The sequence below is a fragment of the Ovis canadensis genome, chromosome 24, assembly GCF_042477335.2.
Source record: "Ovis canadensis isolate MfBH-ARS-UI-01 breed Bighorn chromosome 24, ARS-UI_OviCan_v2, whole genome shotgun sequence".
Taxonomy (NCBI): domain Eukaryota; kingdom Metazoa; phylum Chordata; class Mammalia; order Artiodactyla; family Bovidae; genus Ovis; species Ovis canadensis.
In genome coordinates, this window is record NC_091268.1 from 56008902 (window position 1) to 56034320 (window position 25419).

The 25419-nt window shown below is 58.6% G+C and overlaps 1 protein-coding gene across 1 annotated transcript; it reads right to left on the minus strand.

Annotated features, from left to right (window-relative positions):
• Window positions 1–220: 220 nt before the first annotated feature.
• On the minus strand, window positions 221–23908 carry LOC138428897 (kinesin-like protein KIF19). The gene is made up of 18 exons (XM_069569821.1): window positions 23873–23908; window positions 22921–23001; window positions 20632–20742; window positions 19198–19285; window positions 18133–18269; window positions 17797–17922; window positions 16549–16743; window positions 14620–14772; window positions 13887–14009; window positions 12246–12396; window positions 11673–11702; window positions 9164–9317; window positions 7907–8090; window positions 3305–3575; window positions 2208–2329; window positions 1068–1192; window positions 384–492; window positions 221–325 (listed from the first exon to the last, which is right to left on the minus strand). The coding sequence occupies exons 1-18, from the start codon at window positions 23906–23908 to the stop codon at window positions 221–223; spliced, it is 2301 nt and encodes a 766-aa protein (XP_069425922.1).
• Window positions 23909–25419: the final 1511 nt, after the last annotated feature.

Below are 25419 nucleotides of genomic sequence, written 5' to 3' on the forward strand. Positions count from 1 at the left end.
CAGACGAGGAGGCCGCCCAGGAGCCCGGGGCCCCAGGAGCTGGACGAGGCCAGAGGGACCCTCCCCCGGAGCCTGTGGAGGGCTTGCAGTCCTGGGACACCTGACCTTAGACTTCCGGCCCCAGAAGTGGGAGAGAACGAGCTTCTGAGCGTTAAGCCTCCTGATCGGCAGTGCTTTGGCCTGGACGCTCCAGACCCTAACGTGGTGATGCTAGCCGGGCTCAATACATGGTCAGCACTGTTGTGATGGCTGCTTCAGGACAACCTGCATTCCGGAAGCTTCTCTCGCGCTCGCCCTGGGCCAGCTCTGACAGGCCCCGAGCACCCTGTCAGGAGAGGGAGCCTCACCAGAGTCGCGAGCCCGTTAGCACTGCACACACCAACCTCGTGAGCCGGCGGGCTCAGCAGGATGTGAAGCGAGGATGGCGGGAGGAGGGAGTCTTGCTTGCCCAGCTTTTTCAACGGCGTGGCTTTCGATGACTTGTAACCATCACTGTGGACGAAACACAGAGGTCTCAGCAGGGCCGGGGCCGGGTCCCCAAGTCCTTCATCCAGTCTCCGGGGCTGTGAGAAAGTAACTTCTGTTGTTTAAGTCACCTGTCTGTGGCGTCTTGTTACTGCAGCCCAAGCTGAGGTGGCGACACGCACGGGGGAATGTTAGCTACTGAACCCAGGCGGTGAGCGTGTGGTGTTCAGTCTACAGGTCTATGTTTGGGTGTGTTGGAAACATCGGAGGAAAAGAAAGAAAACCAGAAAAGAGGAGGAAAGGACTGGGGTTGGGAGGAGGTGGCTGATGGTGAAAAGAAACCGCATGTGAAGTGAAGCTTGTCTTCCGAGCAACAAAGAGCCCAACTTCACAATCGCCCCGTGTGGTGAGCACCCACACTGATTCTCCTTAAACAACTCTGCAAGACTGGACATTAGCCTTGCTTCACAAGATGCGCCCAGGGTTACACGTCAGCGTCTCTGGCTGGATATCCACGTGCCAGCCTCCGGGTCCCCATCTGGGCTCCACCTCACCCTGGGAACCAGGGGATGCCCATGGCCCGGGGATGGGGGCCCTGTCACCTGTCCGGATCCAGCAGCATGGGGGGCAGCTCAAACTGGGCCCCCCATGGGAGGTCCTCCCTGTCGTCCAGCTGGTCTTGGCTGGGCTCCTCTGGCGGGGGAGAGATGTTCAGAACAGAGCCGTCCTGGGACCAGACAGAGGGCGGGGTGAGGCGGCAAGGACCACAGACATGAGCGGGCTGCATCGTCAAGCAGAGTCTGAGGAGCCACCGCCTCTGGAACGAGTCACGGGCTCCTCCACTGCGCCTCCCATCACAGACAGAAAGGGCCAGAGCCCAGGAAACACGGGGCACAGCCTCGATCCCGAGCAAATCGGTGCACAAAGGAGGTGCTTGCTACCAGCACTCTCGATAGCCGGCAGGGCCTCCGGAAGTCAGACAGAATCACCAGACATAGGAGCCAGCAATCCCGCTCCCGGGGGCGTCACCAAAGAACCGAAAGCAGGACATAAACAGCGCGTGTGCACCCACTTTGAGAGCAGCTCTATTCGCAACGACCAAAAGGCGCAGCAACCCGAGTGCCCATCGATGGGTATGGCTAAACACATGTGCCCGTCCACACACTGCACTGTGATTCAGCCTGGACACGGAAGGGAGCTCTGGCACCTGCCGGAGCGCGGACGCCCAGTGAAATAAGCTGACAGTGAAGGACAGACACTGGGCGACCCCACTTCTGTGCGGCCCCCGGGGGCTCAGGGCCACGGACAGGAGTCAGAGTGGGTGCCGGTGACTGGGGAGGACGGGAATCAGTGCTTGTCGAGTCTAGGTGGTACAACGGACTTTGAGTCCTGCGAGTCGGGGGGAGGGGGGTCGCTCTTGAGGACCCTGACGCTTACTCTAGGATCCCACGAGGGATCCTTACAACAGCCCAGAGGATAGACCTGCTGTGGGGGCCGCACACAGGGCCCCCCCCCCCACCGCCCCCGCCAGGGACGCCTCATCTGAAACCTGCCTGGATCCTGGCGGGTGGCACGGCCCCATCCAGCCCCAGGTGCCTCTGGTTCTAGGCAGCCTGGTTCGTGGGGTTTCCGAGTTTCCTCTTCCCTCTACTGGGGCCAGTGCCCCCCCCCACCCCAGGGCTAGCGCACAGGCCAGGCAGGAGGGAACGGCGTCACACAGCCTGAACCCGAAGCCTACTCACGCGCAGGGAGCTGGCCATCACGATGTGCAGCAGCAGCAGGCGGTTCAGCGTGCCCGCGGCCAGCTCCCGGGAGTACAGACGGTACTGCTGCTCCAGGGCCTCCGGCACCGCCAGGCCGCTATCTGCGGGAGTCGGGGAAGCAGAGATGGGGTGAAACATTCATCACTTGTTAGAAAGACAGTATCCTTTTTGGAAGTTTGAAGGCAATGCTCCAATCTGATAAAAAGATTTTTCTAGAGAGTGGGGTTTCTGTAGGTCATCTTCTTTGCGTTCCTGTTTTAAACGTTTTCTGTTATGTTCATGTATTGCCTTCCAATCATAAAATCATATCATTAGCAATTCTAAAGGATAAATAAACTTCGATTTAAAAGTTAAAGAGCGGGAGTTCCCCGGTGGTCTAGTGCAGTGAGGCCAAAAAGAAAAACATTAAAGAACTTCCCTAGGGCTTCTCCGGTGGCTCAGTGGTAAAGAATCGGCCTGCTAATGCAGGAAACCTGGGTTTGATCCCTGATCTGGGAAGATCCCATGTGCCGTGGAACAACTAAGCCCGTGCGCCACAAGCACTCAGGTCCACGTGCCCTAGAGCCCACCCAGGCTCTGAAACGAGAGAAGCCACCGCGGCGAGAAGCCCGCTCACTGCGACTAGAGGAAAGCCCTCGGGGCAACTGCAGGCAACCCAGCAGTCAGAAGCAGATAAACAACAACAGCAGCAACAAGAGGACCACTCCTAGGTGTGTGCCCAGCAGGACTGAGAACGGGGAGCGGCGGGCGGGGACAGGGCTGGAGACTGGTGCCTCCCGGCCTGGCCTGCCGTGGGGGATCTGACTGGGGGCCGCGTGCACTGCCCACTCTTTCCAGGAAGGCGTTAGGCGCTCAGTCGCCTCTGACACTGTGCGACCCCAGGGACTGCAGCCCGCCAGGCTCCTGTGTCCACGAGATTTTCCAGGCAAGAATACTGGAGTGGGTTGCCATTCCCTTCTCCAGGGCATCTTCCCGACCCAGGACCCAGGGACTGAAGCACCTGGGAGTTGCTTTTCCGGAAAGTAACCCTGACAGAGGTGGGGGCCCCAGGAAGGGGCGGCGGGGCGGGGCCTCACCCTGGATCAGCCGTTGCTGCTCCCGGATGACCTGCTCGCACAGGCGTCGGTGCCGCTGGCAGCGCTGGATCACGAAGTCCTTCTGGCACAGCAGGCTCCTCCTGCACAGGCTGCTGGCCTGCAGCCCCGTGTTCTCCACCTCCAGCTCGTGCACCCGGCACAGCAGCCGCAGCACCTCCCGCTGGTCCTCGCTGAGGGCCTGCGCGGGCAGCTGCTCCTCCATCTGCGAGGCCTTCTTCTTGGCGTTGGCCAGACGCTGCTCCAGGCCCTCCTGGTGGAGAGACCAAGGGATCAGGGCAGACGCCTGGGGTCTCTGCTGCCAAGTCCGCTCATCCTTACAGACTCTGGTTTGCCATCGCGCTCACAGAGACACGCGGGATTGACTGTGAGGACGTGCCCCGCGTTCACCGTGTCCTTCATTTCCTGTTCTGATGTTGTCGCATCTGGGGACCCTGCTGACCGTGCAGGGACAGCTCCCCCAGAACGGCCAAGTCCTACAGACAGCAAACAACTTGCCCTCAGGCGCATCTTTCATATGCAAACCAGCCAACCCAGAGCCCACACCCTTCCCTCTCCTCCACAGGCTTCCACAATCTGGGCCACTGTGCGCCTGCCCTCATCACCCAGGACAGGAACCGAAAGAGTCAGTTCCCAGGCAGGTTGATAAGAAGCCCAGGGTCCTTGAGGAGAAGAAAGGGGTCTGGGGCTCTCAAGGAGGAGGAAAAGACAAACTTCTTTTTCCTCTACATTTTAGTCACATAAAGCGTCTTTTTCTTTAAGCCTTGAACTGATGATTACACAACAAAGAACTCAGTTTAAACTCTGCGCTAGGAATTATATAACAACCGTGTATCCTGCTTGAGGACAGTTTCTCCTTCCTGAAAACCTTCTGACCAGTCCTGATATCTCAGAATGTGTATCATGGGAGTGGGTCTGGCAGGGCCTTTCTATTGTTAAATTCTAATCCTGTTATCCTAAAATGTAAATTGTGGGAGTAGGTCTGGTAAAATTTTCACAACCTTGAGACATTCTTTTGATCGATCGTAATGACCAATTAGGAAGCGCATTTGACGCCCTTGCTAACACCGGAGAGGGGGCACTCTCAGTCCCCTCCTGATGTCTACGTCAGAAGCTTTCCCTGTCCCTTTTCTTACTTTGATAAAACTCTGCAAAGCTCTTGAGTGATCAAGCTTGGTCCCTGGTTCCAAAGCTAAATCTTCTTTTTTGGAGATCACAAATTCAACATTGTTCACCATAAGCTATCAGTACCAGACAACCCAGGACAGGCCCTGTGCCCCGGAACCTGCAGGAACAATCCAGACCAGCCAGTCCTCAGCCTGCCCACCCCACCTTGTCCACTCCTTCCGCAGAAACCTCAGTGAGGTCTCTGGTCCGCCCTGACCCTCCCTCCCTCTGCCTCCAGCCGCCCTGGCGTCTCCACATGCGGCCCTGCCTGGCATAGCGTGCCCCCTCCTCTCAGGAACTGTAACAAATGATCTTTCCAAGGCAGTTGTCTCCTGATCTGTTGGCCTCATCTTGAACATTCTTGAATGTTCTATTAATGCACGGGACGTTCTAGAATGTTCTATTCATGCATGGCATGTTCTAGAATGTTCTATTCATGCACGGCATTAAGAATAATAATTATTTTTATTGATTTACGTACTTGGATGTGCCGGGTCTTGGTTGCCACGTGCAGGATCTAGTTCCCTGACCAGGGACTGAACCCCAGCTCTCTGCATTGGGAGTGTGGAGTCTTACCCACTAGACCACCAGGGAAGTCCCTTGCCTGGTACTTTAGAACAGACCTAGGGCTTAGTCTTCACCACAGTGTCTGGTGCGGGACACCAAGGCTGCCTGTTTTCACGCTGTGATGCTGTCGTAAGCCGGCCCTGGTCGTCAGAGAGAAGGCTCTGAAGGGGTGCCTCTACAGCCTCTGTATCACAGACTTCTTATCTGAAACTGAGGTCCTGGTTCTCTTGGGCCAAAGCTGGACTTGAGAAGGAACAGAGAGATGGGAGGCTTAGCTCACCCACTGCAGCCCTGGGCACTGCTGCCCTCTTGCAGAAAGACAGCGGGGGGGGGGGGGGGGGGGGGGGACTGTGAGGTCTGTGCGTGAGTCAGGGCTCCAGAGAAACAGAACAATATTTACACACATTTGTGTATATATGTGTTTATATATGTTTGTGTGTATATAAATACATATCTATATATTTATGTACATGTTTGTATGTATATGTATACACACACATACACACACACACACACTTACATAGAGGGGCACCGCAGCCCACTCCATTATCCTTGCCTGGAGAATCGCACGGACAGAGGCTGGCAGGCTACAATCTACAGGGTCACAAAGCTGGACACGACTGAAGCGACTTAGACGAGATGGTGGACGGCATCACCGACTCAGTGGACATGAGTTTGGGTAAATTCCAGGAGTTGGTGATGGACAGGGAGGCCTGGCGTGCTGCAGTCCATGAGATCGCAAAGAGCTGGACACGACTGAGTGACTGAACTGAACTGAAGCAACTTAGCACACAGCACGTACGTATATATATACACATACATATATATACACATAGACTCACACAGAGGTGGTTTTTTTGGCCGAGCTGTAAAGCATATGGGATCTTAGTTTTCTGACCGGGGATTGAATCCATGCCCTCTGCAATGGAAGCCTGGAATCTTAGCCACTGGGCCGCCAGGGAAGTTCCCACAGAGATTTATTTTTAAAAACTGGGACTGGCGTGTCCAAAACCCATCAGGCAGCTCAACTGGCTGGAAACTCAGTCGGGAGCCGGTGATGCGGTCTTGAGGCAGAATCTTCCCTTCTCTAGAATCCTGTGTGTTGCTGGTAAGGCCTTTCAGCGGACTGCATGAGGCCCAGCCACTCTATCCGGGGTAATCTTTATTTATAGTCAACTGGCTGCAGATGTTCAATTCACCTACCAAATACCCTCACTCAGTTGTGTCCGACTCCTTTTCGACCCTGTTACAGTATAACCTGCCAGGTTACAGGATAGCCTGCCAGGCTCCTCCACCCATGTGGTGCTCCAGGCACAAATACTAGAGTGGGTAGCCATTCCCTTCACTAGGGATCTTCCCGACCCAGGGATCAAACCTGGGTCTCCTGCATTGCAGGTGGGTTCTTTACCATCTGAGCCATGAGGGAGGCCCAAATACCTCACAGCAGCACCTATATGAGCATTTGTTCGATCGGATCCCTGGGTACGACAGCCTGGCCACGCTGACACCTGAAACCATCACCACAGCTCATAGCGCCATCCAGTCCCCTAGACAGTGACGCTCAGGCCGAAGCTGCCTGATTCCCACCCTCAAATTCACGGTCCTGAATGAGGCCCTGCACCAGCCTTCTGCGTCTTCGTCCTCTGGGCCCAAGAAGGGACCACTTTGGGAGAAGCTGGCTCAGCTCCCCTAGCAAGGTGCTCCTCTCTTCCTTCCAGACCCACGCTCCCCAGATGAACAGCCCCCGCCAGCGCCCTAGCGCCCTGCTCTGACGTCTAGTATCCTGCTGCCGCACTCAACTGTACGCAGGTGTGCCTCTTCCCAGGAGACCGACAGCTTAAGCCTCAGTATCCTGTTCATCTCTATGGCGTCGGGGCCTGACACTGAGCTGGACACTTAACATGTTGATTTGTTATTGGCTGATCAACCAGTCAATTAATTCATCAGTAGCCCACATGTACATGTCAACGCTCCGTGTCTGTACTTGGCTCTCAAAGGCCGTATTCCTCGCTGAGGCACGTTATCTGTTTAAGAAGAAGGCGTTTTTCTTATTTTTAAATGTTAGAGGACTTTTGCAGTGAGATCATGTAATCTCCAAATTGCAACAGGCAGATGCAATAATATTAAGAGGTTCTTGGTTTGGCAAATAGCTTTGAAGTGAAATAAATGCTGCCTGCTTTTAGCAACATGACATCATCAGATGCCTTCTCCGCTTGCCTGAAAATACACCTGCTAACATTTAACTAATGGGCTGAAATAGTAGCCAGCTTCACTGGCATTTTCCCCAAAGTCTCCATCAAGAGCCAGTTCTGTCATTTTTCTGAAGTGAGACTATTAGATAACTGGTTATTATATAAATAGCTCATATAAATAGCCGGCTCTTCTCAGAAAAGAGGAATGTGAGAAGAGTTCTCTCTCCGGAGAGGAGCCTGGAGTCTGGGCTTCCTCTGGCCGCACTGCTCGTCCCTGAGCCACGGGCCCGAGGCCAGCCTCGGGGGAGCCTGCGGGGACGCCAACGGACAGTGCCACAGTCGCAGGCAGAGGGCTCGGGGGACATCACACTGCCACTCAGGCCTCGTTTCCACAGCCCCCGTGACCCCCAGTGTGGCCACAACTCTAAATCGAAAGGGCATGGACCATAGCATCAGACTCAGGTCGGGTCATGCTCGCTGGGGCTGGGGGACAATCCTGCTCATCTCCGAGCCTCAGTTTCCCCACCTGTAGAATGGTCATGATCAGCCCTACTCTGAACGACTATCGTAGGAGGGCATGGTGCATCAGCTGCGATCAAAGAGCGTTAGCGACTCTCAGCACACGGCTGAGCACGTGGACGCGCTGTCCGTCCCGCACCTTGAGGGCTGCGGTTTTCCGCTGCTCGGCCAGGAGCATGTTGACCTCCTCCCTGGCCAGGGCCACCTCGTGCGGCTCTGTGGGCTCGCCCTCGCCCCCTTCAGGGCCGGCCTCCAGCACCTCCTCGTCCCTCTCGGGCGTCCCAGCCCTGGGCGCCCGGTGGTGAGACTTCTCCCGCTCCCAGCTGCAGCCACATCAGAGGGGCCAGGGGTCAGAGTGCAGGCCACTCCCGAGCTGGGGGCCCTGGCATCTGGCCCTGGAGTCCCTGCAAGTCCCAGCTGGCAGGCATGGGCACGAAAATGGGGCAGAATTGGGTCTGCTATCTGATGCCTTCTATACATATGGAAAACAAGAAGTCATGAGAAACGTTGGCAGTGAAGAAGCAGTCGACACTCGTGGCAGGACCGCCAAGTGCAGAACTCAGCAGCCAGCCCAGCATGCCTCCAAAAACGCCAGGGCCGTCAGGGTGCCGTGGGCCCCCTGCCCCAGCTCCTCAGCTCTAAACCTTGGAGACTACAGCACGCCCAGGGCTCTGTGAGGACGGACTGGGATGACCCGGCTCAGGCGCCGCCGCCAGAGGTGCACCCAGGGAGCCAGAAATGGAACCTGAACTACTACGAGGATCAAGCGGAAAGCGAGGAAGGAGGATGCGGAGGGGGCGGGCAGGGACAGAGAGGGCTCCGTCAAGAGCAGGTGCCCTGCTGTGTGCCTAATCAAGAAACTACACAGGCAGGGAGGACGAGGAGGGGATGGGGAGGGCTGGGGAAGAAGCAGGCTCAGGGCACGGCACCGGGGCCCGTCAGCGGGTGGACACCTGTCCAGTTGTCCAGGGCAGTCCCACTGACACCATCGCCCCGGTGGAATGGCTAACAGCACCTCCTCGCCCTCCAGGGACCATGGTCCAGATCAAAAACTGCACGGCCAGTCCCTTTCTACACAGCCAGTCACTTATAGTAGGTATGGACTGCGAGTGAGACCGAACAGTAGAAAGACCCCAGCAAGGGGACGCAGCCTCCACATTCCCTCCGACTTCAGCATCCTCACTGTAAAATGGGGTTGGCCCTAACCTGTTGGGACTGGGCCTGCAGAAGGAAGCCAAAGGGGCCTGGGAGGCTCTCCCACTGGCCCAGCTTAGCCACGGGGAGGGGGATGAAGGAAGGGCCTGGGAGGCTCTCCCACTGGCCCAGCTCAGCCACGGGGAGGGGGATGAAGGAAGGGAGAGTCCCCCTGGCGGAAGTTCCCCTGGGGCTGGCTCACTCAGCGATGGTCAGCAGGTGGCGGGACGTGTCCACGTGCAGCTCGATGCTGGTGTTCTCCAGCTCCACCAGGCTGCGCTGCATCTCCAGCTGCTCCTTGAAGGCCCCGATGAGCTGCGCCCGGATCCTGTTCATCTGCAGGCGGCTGTCCTCCTCTGCACTGGGGGCAGGGATGGTGGCTGGGGCAGAAAGAGAGCCAGCTGCACCGGCAGCAACGCCACCCAGGCCAGGGTCAAATCCATGCTTGCCCAGCAGTGTAGGATCTGGCCCAAGGAGGGGCTTTAAACACAGTGAGTATGGAGGGCGGATGAAGCAGGGAGGATGGATGGGTGGATGGGCTGGTGAATGGATGGCTGAATGCCTGGATAGATGGATGGATGCTGGATGGAGGGAAGAGTGGATGGGTGGATGGATGGATGATGGGTGGATGGGTGGATGCATGGATGGATGGAAGAGTGGATGGGTGGGTGGGTAGATGATGGGTGGATGGGTGGATGCTGGATGGGTGGATGGATGGATGATGGATGGATGGAAGAGTGGATGGGTGGATGGATGGATGATGGGTGGATGGGTGGATGCTGGATGGATGACAGATGGATGGATAGATGGATGGGTGGATGGATAAATGGGTGGATGACAGATGAATGGAAGGATGGGTGGGTGATGAATGGATGGATGGGTGGATGGGTGGATGCTGGATGGATGGATGGGTGGATGTGTGGATAGTGAATGGAGGGATGGGTGAATGGATGGATGGATGGATGGATGGGTGGATGGATACTTGGGTGGATAACTTAGATGATTTAGACTCTCCATTTGCCTGTTTGGGGCTCGGGTTGCATGGATTTGAGTCTCGGGAATCCCAGGAGTGGGGCTAGGTTATCCATCTCAGCTCTGACCTCTCTCAGGGAAGCGCTCCCAGACTCTCAGTCTGGGCCCGTCTGCCACTTGCTCTGATAACATCCTACCTTCTCCCTGGCAGTCTCCTGTGCATCCATAGCTTTGTGGTATGTTCAGCACCTGCCTTTCCTGCTGGAACGTGAGTTCCACAAAAAAAGCCATTTCTGTTTCCCATGGTCAGCTCCTACCAAGCAGTTGTACGGTGGTTAATCCATGGTTTTCTCTGCCTGTTCCAGCAGTTAGCTCTACCCTGGTCATATGCCGTCAGTTCCCCTGACCTTGAGGGCAGTGGTCATGGGGTAGCTTTCCTTGAACATCAAGCAATCTGGAATTGGTGAAATAAATTGTGATGCACTCAGCTGAGCACCGAAGAATTGATGCTTTTGAGCTGTGGTGTTGGAGAAGACTCTTGAGAGTCCCTTGGACTGCAAGATCAAACCAGTCCATCCTAAAGGAGATCAGTCCTGGGTGCTCATTGGAAGGACTGATGCTGAAGCTGAAACTCCAATATTTTGGCCACCTGATGCGAAGAGCTGACTCATTTGAAAAGACCCTAATGCTGGGAAAGATTGAGGGCAGGAGGAGAAGGGGACGACAGAGGATGAGATGGCTGGATGGCATCCCCGACTCAATGGACATGGGTTTGGGTGGACTCCGGGAGATGGTGATGGACAGGGAGGCCTGGCGTGCTGCAGCTCATGGGGTCACAAAGAGTCAGGCACGACTGAGCGACTGAACTGGACAGATGACCAAATCATCACAGTCCTTGAAACAAAGCACACGGAATGCTAGGAGACGCTCGTACAGGAAGGCCCCTGGTAGAGCTGTGGACACCAGCACCCCACTGCTGCGCTAGGCTCGCCAGAGCAGGACCCAGTGGAAGCCCCTCGTGCCCTCACCATGAGACCCCCCACCCTCTCCATGGCGCTGCCCACCTCCTCAGACCACCAAGCCGAGCCCCAGTGACTAACAGACCAGCAGGATGAGAACAATTTTACAGCATGTCCCCCTGTTGACCCCTGACCCCAGACGAGCCCCAGTCTCCCAGTCATCACCTGGTTTTATAGATTCTCTACAAGGACCCACTGACCACTGCCATCAGTCCCTGAAGCCCTTGGCTGGCCCCATGGGACTCAGTCCCGTCAACAACAGGCCCTCTTCTGCGAAATCTTCCTTCACTGTCTTGCTCCAACAGAAACTTGAGTCCCAAATCCACCAAAGAGAAAAAGGCACCCATGTGGGCAAGGGGGTTGCATGACTAGAGAGCCCCAAAGTGCCCATCGGAAGGGGCAGGACAAGCAGACTCTAGGATGGACATTCCTGTCCCTTATCCATTTAATACTACTTGATGTTTTAATGTTAGACAGTCCAATACATGAGAGAAGTTCCAATCTGTGTCTCTGTTTCCTGATGCAATTGGGAATTTTCCCTATGTTTACAGCCACTAGAAACTCTCTCCATTGCCTGTCCATGTCCTCACCTATATTTGTAAATTGGGCTGTTTGTTCTTTCTTGCATGTGGTGTGCTCAGTTATGTCCAACTCTTTACGACCTCATGGACTGTAGCCTGCCAAGCTCCTCCAGCCAGTGGAATTTTCCAGGCAAGATACTGGAGTGGGTTGCCATTTCGCACTCCAGATCTTCCCGACCCAGGGATCAAACCTGAGTCTCCTGCGTCTCCTGCACTGGCAGGCAGATTCTTTACCACTGCACCACCTGGGAAGCCCTTTGTTATTGCTGATTGATTTTCAAAAGTCCTCTATTTACTATGGCAAAACTTATCCTAATAATATTAGCCAAAAGAAGTGTGTGTGTACACACCTGTCTACTTAACTTCATTACAGGTATTTTTTTAAGGGCATCTTTTAAACTTACTGATGAATTTTAGAGTAACTCTATGGTATGCTCTCCTCCAAAAGGAGGCCTCCGAGATCAAACCGGTTTGGGGAGAAGGGAGGCCTGGACACAGCTGCCCAGTGTGTGTGGGTTCCACTTTGGGGCAGAAACGGTCCAGAGCAAGACAAGAGGAGGAGGCTGCCCCACACAGTGGGTGTGCCGAATGCCAGTGGATGAAGCATTTGATTTAAGGGGTGGGACGCTCAGCAAGGACCCCCTGCCAGGCAGGAGGAGGCTGTGGGCCCAGGGCAGCGCCATGGCAGGAGGCGCAGGTGTGCTGGCCCTACCTTGAGCATCCCGGCCGCCAGGCTCGCCCCTCCTCTCCCTCTCCTGCCTCTCCACCTTGGCCTTGAGGCACTGGATCTGCCCGCGCAGGTCGGAGATGACGTCCGTGTACTGCGCGATGTGGTAGGACACGCTCAGCAGGTTACGCTTGACCTGGTGGCCAGACGCGACCGAGGTCAGGGCCCACAGCTGCCCTGGGAGAGACGCCTTTCACGCGATGGGAACACGCAAGCACGTTTCATAAGGAAAACTCAAATCAGCCCTCTTCAGCCTTAAAAGGGAAGGCTGGAGGCTTAAAAGGGAAGGCTCCGACACCTGCTACCACATGGGTGGACCCTGAGGACATGACGAGAAATGGAATAAGCCAGACCCAGAAGGAAAACACTGTAGGACCCAAGTGCGAGGTCCCCGGAGGAGCTGTATTCACACAGACAGAAAGGGGGAGGGTGGGGGTCACGGGTTGGGGGAGGGGAGAGGGGGTTACTATTTAATGGGAACAGAGCTTCAGTCTGGAGATGAAACGAGTTCTGGAGATGACGGTGGTGATGGGTGTACAACAAACTGCTGTACCTAATGCCACCAAACTGTGCTGTTCAAAATGGTTAAAGTGGTGGATTTTATGTTTCGTACATTTTCCCATGGTTTAAAAAATATACAGTCCAACAAGAGGTTTTTGAAAGCCCTCTCCGTGGGCAGCCACTGCTGCCATTTTCGTGTGCCCCTCCTAGACCCTTTTCTGCGCGGTGTCATATGTATATACGTACACACGTCCAGAGAGAGTACATGGCGAGCGTGGGGGTACATTCTGCTTTGGGGCATTTATATGAATTATATCAGACTGTAGCTGCTATTCTTTAACTTGCTTTTCTGGTTCAACGAAGTGTCTTAGAGGCTGGCTGTCTGCATGAGCTCCTCCCTGTGCTCTGTAGCAGCTGCAGAGTGGGCCAGAGCCGGGGGACACACTGCACACTCCCAGGGACATGGAGCTGTCCCGACCTCTCCCTGGGCCCTTTAAGGCTCTCCTGTGACACAGCTTTCCTGAGCACATGGGCCTGTGTTTCTCTTTGGTGACATTGCTGGTCACGGGGCACACGCACTTGACCTTTAACTAGACGTGCTCACTGGCCCCCAGTCTGCACAGACATGCTTTATCACCCGTGGCTCGGCTCCCCTGCCTGACCAGTCCCCTTCGGTGGAAGACCCCCCTGAATCCGGCCTTCTCTGTTATTCTTCCTTGCAGCACCCCGCAGCTCTCTTAGAGAGCGCCCGCCACAACAGGAAGCAGTACATTTGTCTGTGCGGGTTTATGCTTCGCAGCTGCCTCCCCTCTGCTGGGCTCGGGGTTTGCATGGGCGCAGAAGTTCTGGTGATGATGATGGTTTTGTCAGGGCGCTCAGCTCAGAGCTGGGCACTGGGAAGGCTCATCACAGCTTGGCTGACCAATAATCGTCATCATCATCGTCAGATAAGACCTATCATGTGTTGGCCACTAATACTGTACTGTACTGGACCAAAGCTCACACAGCTGGACGGCGCCTGCCCCAGAGATCAGAGAGAGAGCTGCAGAGTCAGTGAGCAGGTAGAAGAGTGGAAGAGAGGGATGGGGAGGGAGAGGGAGAGGGGAGCAGGGGCGAGCGGCTCACCCTCGTCTTGATGTTCTTGGCCCGGTAGGCATACAGCAGGGTGGTCCGCGACTCCTCGAAGTGTGTGCTGGCCGGGCTGATGTGGGCGATCATCACAGTCCGGCTGTTCCCGCCCAGGGCATCCTGCTTGGGCAAGGTGCCAGCTGGGGTTAACGGGAACCGGGCCCCCACCTGCCTGGTGGTGCCACCCTTCCCTCACCTGTACCAAGCTCTGCTGGACCGTCTGGGGTTCCTGCTCCAAAGTCTGAGAAGGGCAGCTGAGTTGGACCAAGAGTCACTGCTCGGGAGGCGACACTCAGGATGAGACAGGACCTGGGGCAGGCCTACCCCATCTGCAGTTCACTCAGATGCGAGCAGATGTGGCCAAGAGGCCATACCTCAAGGCCACTTATTTATTGCTTTGCCTATCTGTCTTCCTCCACCCTGCTTTCTACAGAATGGAGGTGACAGCACTCAGCTCGGTATGGAGAGGAAACTCTTCATGGTCAGACTGTCTGCCATGGGACAGGCAGCCTCGGTGAGACAGTGAGCTCCACGTCCCTGGGAGTATGCAGGCATGGGCTAGACTACACTCACAGAGATGGAGGGGAGTCGAGCAGAGAGCAGAGGTGGTTTCTACAGTGTTTTCCTGCCCTCAGGGGTTCCTTCCTGCCCTCAGGGGTTCCTGGAAGGGCCCTTTGGCCCAGGTAAATCTTGAAAGATGCAGTCAGATGCTGCAGCCATGCCTTCGTACCTTCAGCAGACGCGTCAGTTTGCTGTCCCGGAAGTTCACGTACTGCGCCCGGCTGCCACCCTTCTCGCTGAGTGCGTTGATGCAGTTGCCCAGCGCCAGCAGGGAGCGGTTGATGTGGGCACCCTCCTTCATTCTCTTGCCTTGGTTCTGGGTCTGCAAGAAGAGAGGCTGCTGGTGGGGAGGCGGTCCTCACCCTCGTCACCCAGGGCAGGTGCCAGTCAGCCAGGGACATCCCTGTGCTCCAGAGCCCACTACTCTCCCATGCTCAGCCTGTTTCCATCGAAACCACAAGAAAGACTGGTCCACGGTTTCCCCTCGTTCTCTCTGCCTCCTGGCAGACCCTGGTGCCTCCCAGTGGGGCACTCATGGCTTCTCATGCCCCCTCCTCTTGGGAACTGTGAGTAACAGACTATTTTTTCAGTGGTAGCTCTCTTCTGACTGGTTGGCCTTACTGGATCTCAAATTTCATACTGTATTAACACAATATACTGACTCTGTTGGCCTCTGGGCCAGCTGCCCAGGCTCTGCTCCTTCCAGCAACCCAGGCACTAGGGCCGGGCCAGGTGATGGGCAGATGAATGAATGAATGAGTGAAGCAATGTAACGGTCAACAAGCCCTGAGGCCTCGGAGTACTCAAAGTGCAGTGCAAAGTCAAGTGAAGGGAAGTGAAGTCGCTCAGTCGTGCCTGACTCTTTGACCCCATGGACTGTAACCCACCAGGCTCCTCTGTCCATGGGATTTTCCAGGCAAGAATACTGGAATGGGTTGCCATTCCCTCCTGACCCAGGGATCAAACTTACCGGGTCACCCGCAAACTGGATTATAAATATCAGTAGTGAAAGGCAAGGATTGGGGCCAGGCCCCTCCAGGCCCAAAGCCCAGATCCATCTAATACCTTTGTGTAGGTGAAGTCACATGACCTCGGGTCTCAGCCCTGCATTTGTAAACTGGGCACGAGGCTCTCCGCCCTCTAGGCATTGGGCATTGGGTGATGTGTGCTAAGTGCGTTGTTGTATAGTCGCTGAGTCTGTCTGTTCTGCGACCCCATGGACTGTAGCCCGCCAGGCGTCTCCGTCCATGGGATTCCCTAGGCAAGCATACTGGAGTGGGCTGCCATTTCCTTCTCCAGTGGATCTTCCCGACCCAGGGATTGAACCCGCGTCTGCTGCACTGGTAGGCGGATTCTTCACCACTGAGCCACCAGGAAAGCCTGGTGCGTTAGGAAGACATAAAATGGCCCTTGTTGTTTTGACTTGGCCGCCGTCAAGCGCCATCTCTGTTACTGGCGCTGGGCTAGGATCTGCCTTCAAAGAACGCTCCGCCCTGGGGCAGAGGCTCGAACAGTCCTGACCTCCCGCAACAGGTACCGCGGTGCGGCGGGTGGGGTGCGGGCGCTGGGAGTTTCCGCAGCGGGTGGGCGGCGCCTAGACGGGTGGGCGGGGCGGGCGGGAGGAGTAGGCGTGGCCTCTGTGGTGGGCGGGGCCCCGGCGGACATCCCGACAGCCCCCGCGCAGGCACCGCTCTCTCCGCCTGAGGGGCTTCCTCTCACCCGCCGAACTCCTGGGGCCTTTCGGGCTCGGCCCTGAGGACCCCCTTCCTCTGGGCCCCGCAGCCTCCGCGTGACCCGGAATCTCGAGGCTCGGGGCTCCCGGTGCTTCATTATCAGCTCACGCGTCTGCCTCCCGGCGGCGCCCAGGGGCCGTGAGCTCCCCGAGGGCCGGCCGGGGTGTCGCCCATCTTTGTGTCTGGCGCCCTCAGGCCCTGCCGCGCGGGAAGCGCTCCGAGGCGGCCTGGCGCCCGGCGCCTGCCGAGGAGGCGTTAGCCCGGCACTCGCTCGGCGGGCGCCTCCCCGGGGCCGGGCGCTGCTCTAGGTGCTGGAGACGCCGCGGCACTGAGGGGCTGCCTGACGGGTCGGAGAGGACGCGCACCTGGGACGCCCGCTCCGAGCCCGCCAGGTCCACCATGAAGAGCCTGCCGACGCGCACCTCCTCCGCCGGGTGTGCGCCGCGGCCGCTCCGGCGCACGATGACCTGCAGCACCGCGTGCGAGCGGGACGACGTCTTGTTGGTGGCCGTGGGCTCCTGCGTGCGCTGCCGGTTGCCTTTGGTGAGGAGCTGCATGATCTGAGGACAGCCAGGAGGGGGCAGACGGTCAGGGGCTCCCGGGCGGCCGCAGGCTCCCTGCAGAGCAAGAGAAGCGGGGGTGCGTGCGCCCCTCGAGCTGCTTTGGGACGCTCTTCCCCAGCTGGTTTGCTGATGGTGGCAGAACCGCGTCCAGCAGAGGCCATTTCTGGCTTGCTGCATGAAGTGATTAGTTAACCGAGTCAGCAAATCCAGCATAAAGGGCACGTGTCAGATCGCTCACACGTGTACCCCCCCGCCGGCGGCCGCTGCCCATGACAGACATCACCAGTGGATCACCCAGCTCTTCCCCGCTGAGCCCTCTTCCATACCGAGCTCCGGGCAGTTGTAGGATTTGCTGGAGCTGGCAGATGGACGGAAACCCACTTGTGCACAAGTAGCTGTGGAAATTAAGCTAGTGAGCCTCTGCTGGGTACCTACTGTGTGCCGGCCATGCTAGGACCACAGAGCATTGTGGAGAGAGACTGACATGGGCACTGAGATTAAAGAATAGGGGAGCAGGTCCCTCTCCCACTCCTGGAGTCCCACAGGCGGGACTGTGCTAAGGGTGGGTGGCCTCAGACCTAAGCCAGCATGGCTGAAGGCTGGGGGACAAGGAGTGTGTGCTGTTTGCAGAAGCCACTGAAGGGTCTGAACAGGTGGGAGACCCACCTCAAAGACTGCACAGAGAGACTGGAGGAGAGAGAGAGAGAGAGAGGGCCGGAGAAGTCTTTCCAGCTCACCCTCTTTATAGGAGCAACCCTGGGGTTCAGGGTGGCAAACGGATTTCAGACTTGATTGGCTGTGACTGCCTGCAGTGGTGTAGAAAGGGGGTCCCCCGCCTGCATATGAAGGCGGAGGGAAGAGTGCGAGATCCATTGCTGAGGTCAGCCCTGAGCACAGATTAGCAGAGCGGGGACATGGCACAGAAGCTTGCTGCACCCTTAGCTCAGAAGCCGCCTTGGAGCTGTGTGTCTGGTTCTACTCTGCGAGGCCTGGTGAGCGTGGCTTTTGTGGAGGAGCCACATGTCCTTCCGTGGGCCCCGTGACCCTCACCTCCTGGGCGTTGGAGGTTGAGACTTCTGTGATGCCTGCAATCTGGATGCTGCCCCTAGAATCTTCCCGCAGGTCCAGAAACCCTGAGGACCGGCTCAGGAGGTCCCGGATCACTTCGTTATAAATCTAGGATGAGACAGAAGCGCTGGCAGCAGTAGGTTTCATGCAAAGGAGACGCCGGGGCTTTCATCTGTCCCTGGGGCTTTGCATCTCTAGAGAAGTCTCAGATGCCCTGAGGTTTCCCACAGGCCAGGGGGATTTGGGGGTAACACGCAGGGGTCTGCAGTCACGATCAGGTCCATTTCGCAGACAAGGCAGCCGAGGTGGGCGGCTCACCTCGAGGTAAGACATGGACACGCTGCAGTCCGTGCTGTCACGGGCCTCCTCGATGGCCTGGAAGAGGCCACTGAGTGTCTGCAGGTAGATCCCAGGCTCCGTGTCCATGCCTAGCATCGTGTGGGTCTTGCCAGCGCCTGCAAGAGGAGGGGTATGCCCACCTAGGCTGGGCTCCTGAGCTGGGCTCGGCCCTTCCCTGAGCCTGGTCACACCTGCCACCTCTATCGTGCAAACTGCCCCAGCCACTCTGACATGCTTGGTTTCCATTTCGGAAACAAGAACAAAAATACCCTCTCTGAACAGCCTGATGGCTGCTCTGGGGAAGACCTGGGCAGCGAAAGTGGAGGACATGAAGCAAAAACGCAGACAGGGTCAGAGGAGGCGCCAGAGAGACGGCTGTCCTCCTCTCCAAATGCACTTTGAGATGTTTGTGTTGTTCTCACGGCAGGAGCATTAATGTGTGCGTTAAACTCTTGGCAGTTACCTTCAGGGTCACCTCCCCTTACCTGTTGGCTCTGTGGGAGAGGGCCAGTTGGCACCTTCCCTGGAGCCCAGCAATTAGCAGGCACCCCCTGATGTTTGTTGAATGAATGGATGAAATAAACAAGCTGTGATTTCAGACCAAGGCTTCTCAGTGCCTCAGTTTCCCCACCTGCACAAGCAGGGGGTTAAGGCCGGTCCAGCTCTGACCCTCCATGAGCCTAGTTCCCAGGAGGAGAAGCAGCTTAGCTCTATGAGCATTTGCCAACCCCAACTGGTAACTGCAGAGAAGGAATCTGTGGTTCTCACGGGCAGCAAAGCGTCAGCTTGGGCTGAATTGCGGATTCAGTCCCACCTGCTCTCTGACCGCAGGGAAGTTCCTTTACCTGTCTGAGGCTCAGTTTTCTCATCAGTGACAGGGGACTTGTTCTACCTGCCTTTCAGGACTGCTGCAAGGACTAAAAGGGGCCAGGTGCAGAGGAGCCCGTGCGTGGCTGGCCCTGACGAAGCAGGCGCTCTGTGACGCTGTGAGGAGTCCCGCCGCCACCTCCTTCCCTCCCTCCCAGGACACTGCCCTGGCGGTACCTGAGGGGCCGTAGGCGAACACCGTTGCGTTGTATCCAGAAACCACGCCTTCCACTAATTGCTGGGTGGTGGCCAGGTACACGTCCTCCTGCGGACAGACAGACAGAAGACAGTCAACACACAGTCTGACCAGAGTCAGGCACCTGGCTGTTCGCAGAGGCCGAGTGTGTGGTGCCTCAAAGGCCATGCTCCTCCTGGACACTGACAGGCAAGCCATGGAGGAGGAGGCCAGTCCAGACGGGGCCTGAGCCCCACCCAGTCCATAGACACACGGCCTGGCGCGCCGAGTGCCCCGGAGGAGACCACGATGAAGGAGCATCGCACGGGAGCGTGAGTGATCCAGCGCGCGCCGTCAGGCCTGACGGGTTTGGTTCCAAACAGCTGTGAATCCTTCCCAGGGTTTCTGTATGAACTAAGAGAAACCAGGAAGAATGCAAAGGACTGGGAAGTAGTGACGGGGCTGGAAATCTGGGAAGAGCATTATGGTTCCTCTCGTGGGACAAAACCGGGACGAGGGAGGGAAAGTTTCGGGCTGGCGAAATCTAACTCAGGGCAGCACTACGTAACTCTAGGCAGTAAGCTCCCTGTCCACAGGGGTAGTCAAGGAAGGACGCCTTTGGGGCTGGTGTCTGAGGGTGTGGGGGTTGGGCTGGACTGGGTAGAAAGGACAGTCCCCCTTCTGCTTTCCCTGAGTGCCGCCCCCCTCCCAGACTCCACTCTGCATCTCTGTCCCACCGTCCCTGGCCAGTGACCCGGCTTAGAGCTTCTGAGCCCTGGTAGGGCAGATGCCAAAGCTGGTGCTGCTTCCCTCCATCCTTGGACTTACACGGTCTGGGGCCTTGTCCCGGCTCTACAGGTCTCTACCCATGTGACCTCAGGCCCGTTGCTGACCTTAAGCTCTCCCTTCCTTCCCTGAAAAATGGGGGTAATATCACCATGTACTTTCTCGGGTTGCCGTGACACCTGTAAGACAATGCGTGCCAAGCACTTTGAGCACGACACTTGACAGAAAACAGCTGCTCAATAAATGGCAACCACCGGCCACTTCTACTTTGGATGCCCTGCAGGTCTCCGGAGCAGAAAAAACCTGTCTGCTCAGAGAGCCAGGCCTGCCGCGCTGGCGGGGATGTGAGCCCCTGTGGGCAGGGAGAGTGCCCTCGCCTGGTATGGACAGGCCCCGGCTTTGTTGGACGGCTGCGTGGTGGACAGATGGCTGGAGGCCATGGAGGAGGGAGTGGGAAGGTGGTACAGCTGGGGCACCTGGCAGCCCCGCGTCTGTGGGGGGGCCTCCTGCTCGCTGCCCCAGGGACCAACCTCCCTGTCCATCAGGGAGGCTGTGAGGCGTCACGGGTGAGGCCGCCCGGCCAAGTCCTCCCGCGCGAGGACAGCTTGGTGGGCCTGGGCCAGCAGGGTATTGGGGTGGGGAGTGGGCACCTGGGATGCGTGCTGGTCGAACACAACGTCGAAGATGAAAGTCTTCTCCCGAGACCGGTGTGTGCGCAGCGGGTCCTCAGGGTCCTCGCTGGGGTCCATGAGCACCACCATCTGGGAACCGTGAGGGGCGGGGGTCGGCTCCCGGGTCAGGCAGAGGAGCCCAGGCCTGGCTCTCGCCCTTGACAGCATCCAGGGCTCGGCCCGTGGCCGGGCACCTGGGGGCAGCCTCCCCACTTTTGTCTGCCGGTGAGGGCACAGCGACCTCCGAGCCGTGGCCGTGATCCCCCCAGGCCTCCCAGGCTCTGCCTCCAGCCCTCACACACCAGCGCCCCACCAATGCCCACCTGTCAGACCCTGCCGGATGGCACCCTGGACATCAGCGAACAGCCAGCCTGGGTGCTGAGGGTTGGGGAAGAGCCCCACCAGCCATAGCGCCCCCAGTTGTGCCCTGCAGGTGGGGGGCCGGCTCTGTGGACGGTGGAGCTCAGAGCCAGGGGCGTTGCGCACAAGCCTGGGGATGTGTGCCTGCCTGTTTACCTCTTGCTCAGGGGCTGCGCCCCCCAGAGGCGAGGGGAGACAGAGGCGTGGGCTGCGGAGGAGGAGGGCAGGGCCCACCAATCTCTGGAGCCCGCCTGTCCCTCTGAGCGCCTCGGCGCCCCCTCCCCAGGGTACCTCCTTCCTCACACAAATACGTAATTATAAAGCAAGGTGTACGAGGCCCCTGGGGACAGGGAGGTTCAAAAGAGCCCTTCCCTGGGCACTGGGGGCACGGCATCTAGAGACCCAGGAGCTGTTTACTCTGGCACAGGGCCTGGGGTACCCAGGGCGTCTTAGGGGCACGACCGGGTGGACTGAGAGCCCTGCCCCTGGCCGCCTGCCCGTCTCACCCAGAGGCGGCCAGAGCTTTCTGGGAGGAGGTCAGTCCATCCTCACGACGGGCCATGTGCCAAGATCTGGACTGGGGAGGGCACGTCGACAGCTACTGTGGATTCTGCCAGTTGTTTGCTTTCCAGTTATTCCAAAGGTCGTGCCTGCCTCCTCTACTCATGTGGGTTTAATCAGTGAGGCGCGCGCAGTTTGAGCGTGAGGACTCATCCGCCTGGGGACCTGCAGCCCCTCTGCCCTGGCTCTCGGCTGACTGTGGGGCCGTAATCGCCCTGCCTCTGCAGAGCGCGTGCCCTGGGAATCTGCCCATCTCTGCTGCTGGGGAGCCGGCCCCCACGTCCCGCCTCCCAGGGAGGTCTCGTCATAAGCTCAGTCACATCTGTGCTGACTCCATGTTAAGACTGTGTGCGTGCTCTTCACGGCTCAGCCAAAACCTTTCCTGCAAGACTGTTCCCCTCAGTCTAATGCAGCCTCGTCGGGCCTCCGTGAACTCAGCGCTAAGCCACCCCGGCCTCTCTGCGAACCGCGTCAGCACCTTTACCCCTGACGTCCGTCCTGTCCTCCTCCCGCGGTGTCACCCCAGCGACTCCCTGCCGGCTCGGCTGGGCGCCCCCACCCGGTGGGCAGCCTTAGCCAGGCGCCCCGCCCCTGGGCTCCTTTGCAGACTCATCCTGGGAGCATCCTGGCGCGGCTGAAGGCAAACGGGGGGATGCAGTTCAGGCACCACGTCTGCTCCTCCCCCGGATTCGGCATTTATTCCGGCCAGTGGCGACCACGGGCACCAGCACCTTGAAACCACGCTGAGCGCTCGGCTTCTGAGCTGGTCTCCAAGGAGCGGGAATCCTTGGCGACGTGGCAGCCGGCGAGCCGCCCGTCCTGCAGTGCAGGGGTCGGTCACCTGGCCCCTCACATCTGCACACGCAGCCCCACCTGCTATACCGCGGGCCCTGCTGGCCCATCCCGGCGCTGCCCACCTGGCTCCGCGTGCTCCCGCACTGGGGCCTGGAGCGGCCTCTGGACCGCCCCTCCGCAGACCACCGCCTCTCCCGCCTCCTCCACGCCGCTCAGAGAGGCCGCTCATGCTGCCTCTGGCTGCTTTATTCTCTGTGTGCTCAGCTCCCCGACCTCAGATTTTTATCTCTTGCTTGACGCCCTGCTCCATTCCCCCCTCCCAAGTACGAAGGGAGCTGGGGCGGTGGGGCCGGCAGGGCGGAGACTGAGGGGATCCAGCCCTCGAGTGCCCCCGGCTCCACCCAAGTGTGTGGGGCGCCGGCCCCTGAGAGCTCTGGTGTGAGCTTTTCTGGAGGGGAGGGTGGAAGGAGCGCGTGGACGGGAGAGGGGCCCGAGGTGGGTGGCCAGGCGCGGGGGTGGGGGGCGCGCTCTGCAGCCCTGCGACAGCCTTACCTGGTCCCCCACCTTGTGGGCGATGATGGCGGCCCCTTCCTCCAGTTCTGTGTTGTTGAGCGGGCGGATCCGAAGTGCCACCTGTGGGCAGGACGCCACAGCAGCTGCCTTCCCAGGACCCAGGGAGGAGCTCCCTGTCCTTCCAGGCCACAGAGGCCCCGGCCCAGCACCCACCCCCACCTCCGGTGAGCCTCCCACTCCTGGTGAAGCAGTCAAGGCCGCTGAACCCCACAGGGCGCTGACTTCCTTGTCCACGGCTCATGATGGTGCTCAGAGGAGCACTATGATCAGGTGACCCTCCTTAGTCTGAGCTGGGGATACTGAGGCACAGACGGGTGAAGTCACACACCTCACCCTGGCTTCTTCACCCACCACCCGAGGGGCCCGAGCCTTCCTGCAGGCTGTGAGCACTTTCAGAGCAAGAGTTGGTTTTCTGAGTAGAAAAGCCCTGGGCTCTGCCTCCCATCCTTCTCTGCCCCCCACCCCCCTCCACCCGGGCTCTAAGGGGGTCCGACAGGAGACGCCCTGGGATCTTGCTGACGCAGGCTACAAATCTTGCTTGGCTATATGAGCTGTGGGCCCCAGCAAGCCAGTGCCTTGCTCCTGGGCCTCTGCCTTCTCGTCTGGGAGATGGGGAAGTCCCTCCTGGCAGAAACGGGACTCCCAGACCCGGGACTGGGACACGACGGGGTCCCTTGGTGCTAAGCCTACAGGTCAGGGTGCGTCCCTGGCCTCCACTCACCCCACTGTCTAATGGACTGAGCCTGCACGTCACCTAGGGGACGGGTGAGGAGCAGGGGGGTCACCAGGTCCTTATGAAGGACGGCTAAGCAGAGCAGGGACAGAGCAGAGCTGAGCGGATGGGGGCCCGGGCTGATGACAGCAGGTCATCGGGGGCAGCAGGTCAGGAGGAGGCAGCCGAGGGCTGTCCTGGCGCGCGGAGGAGGCTCACCGTGAGCTGCTGGGCCTTGGGCTCCATCTCCCCCATGGCTGGGCTGCCCCGGGCTGGGGAGGGGCCGGGAGCAGGGCGGGAGGGCATGGCTGGCTGCGGACGGGAGCTGCCTGCTCCCTGCTATCCTGGCAAGAGACCTGTTTGCCCCGCCCCACGCCAGTGGCGTCACCAGGGCCCCTGGGACCCAGCTCGTCCCTGAGTGTCTCAGCAACTTGGGGACCGCCTACGTGGTTCTTGGGGGGGGGGGACCCTGTGCCCCTCCCCTGCCCTGCAGGTGTGCCTGCCTGAGCCCCGGAGCTGTTCCTCCAAAGGGGGACACATCCGATGACATAATCCCCTAAGAACACTTCTTGCCGAAGGCATGTCCACAGCAACCTTAAAATGAACCTGCAGGGTTTTTTTTATTAGGATGTGGTTTTTAAGCCCCTTTCCCACACTGCTTGTCTGCACACACTCAGGGCCCCGCTCCCCTTAACCCTCAAGCGAATTTACTTCTTAAGCGCCGTGCCCAGCTTTTCCACTGCAGCCTCCAGGGAAAGTCGCTGCACCGGGAACCGAGCTGGCCGTGCCTGCCAGGTGGCGCTGCTCGGCCGTGCGCCAGGTGGTGGCAGCAGCGGAGCGAGCGCTGGTGAGCCTGAACCGCTGCATTTCAAAGCATGCCGCGGAGGCCAGATCCGCAAACTCTGACCTCAGGGTGGGGAGGGCCCGGCGGCCCCTCCACGCGCGGGGCTGGCCCTGAGGTCGAACGATCGCGAGGGTGCTGGCTGTTTGGCAGGCCCAGCAGCACGGACCATCTGCGGTCTACGGGCAGGGCTGTGCTGGCAGCACCCAGGCCAACACTGGGCTCCAGGACTTCTTGGCCACGTGAACAAGCCCCTCTTAACATCCATGCTCCCCTGCCCCTCTCCCCACCTCCAACCCCCATGAAGGTCTGGCCTCTGACCCACTGGGAACTTGCTTTCGAGTCCACGTCACCGGGTTCCCCCATGAAGGCAAATCCCTCAACCCTGGCTGCCCCGCAGCACGACAGAGACAAGTACTGTGCGGGCGGCCAGGAGCCCAGAGCCTACCCGGGGCCCGAGCTACACGCTGAGGACCCTGCCCTACCCCCACCCCACCGGGTGGGTCAGGAAATGGCTCCACAAAAGGCCAGCCCCAGGACGCCCAGTTAGTCCTACAGAAGAGAGAAGGCAAGCACAAGTGCTTAAGAAATCTTTATTCACAAACTATGTAAAAGTTACAACTAGCCAGTTTAAAACAATGAAAAGTTGGTTATTTAAAAGCTCTGTTAAAAATCTGTTAAAATGATAGAACCGTGTGCGTGTTCCTTCCTAGGGCCATGAAATTAGGACACAGCAAGGTTTGAGGAACAGGATGGGACACAAGAACCACGGTGATTCTCAGCAGGGTGAGGAGCTGGAGGCAGCGGCGCTCGGAGCAAGCACGGGCTCCGGAGAGGAGCCTGCAGCGCCTGGCGCACGGGGGAGGCCAGGCGGGGGCGGGCGGCCTGCCAGCCTGGGGGTCCCTGGGGTTCCGGTGGGCTAGGG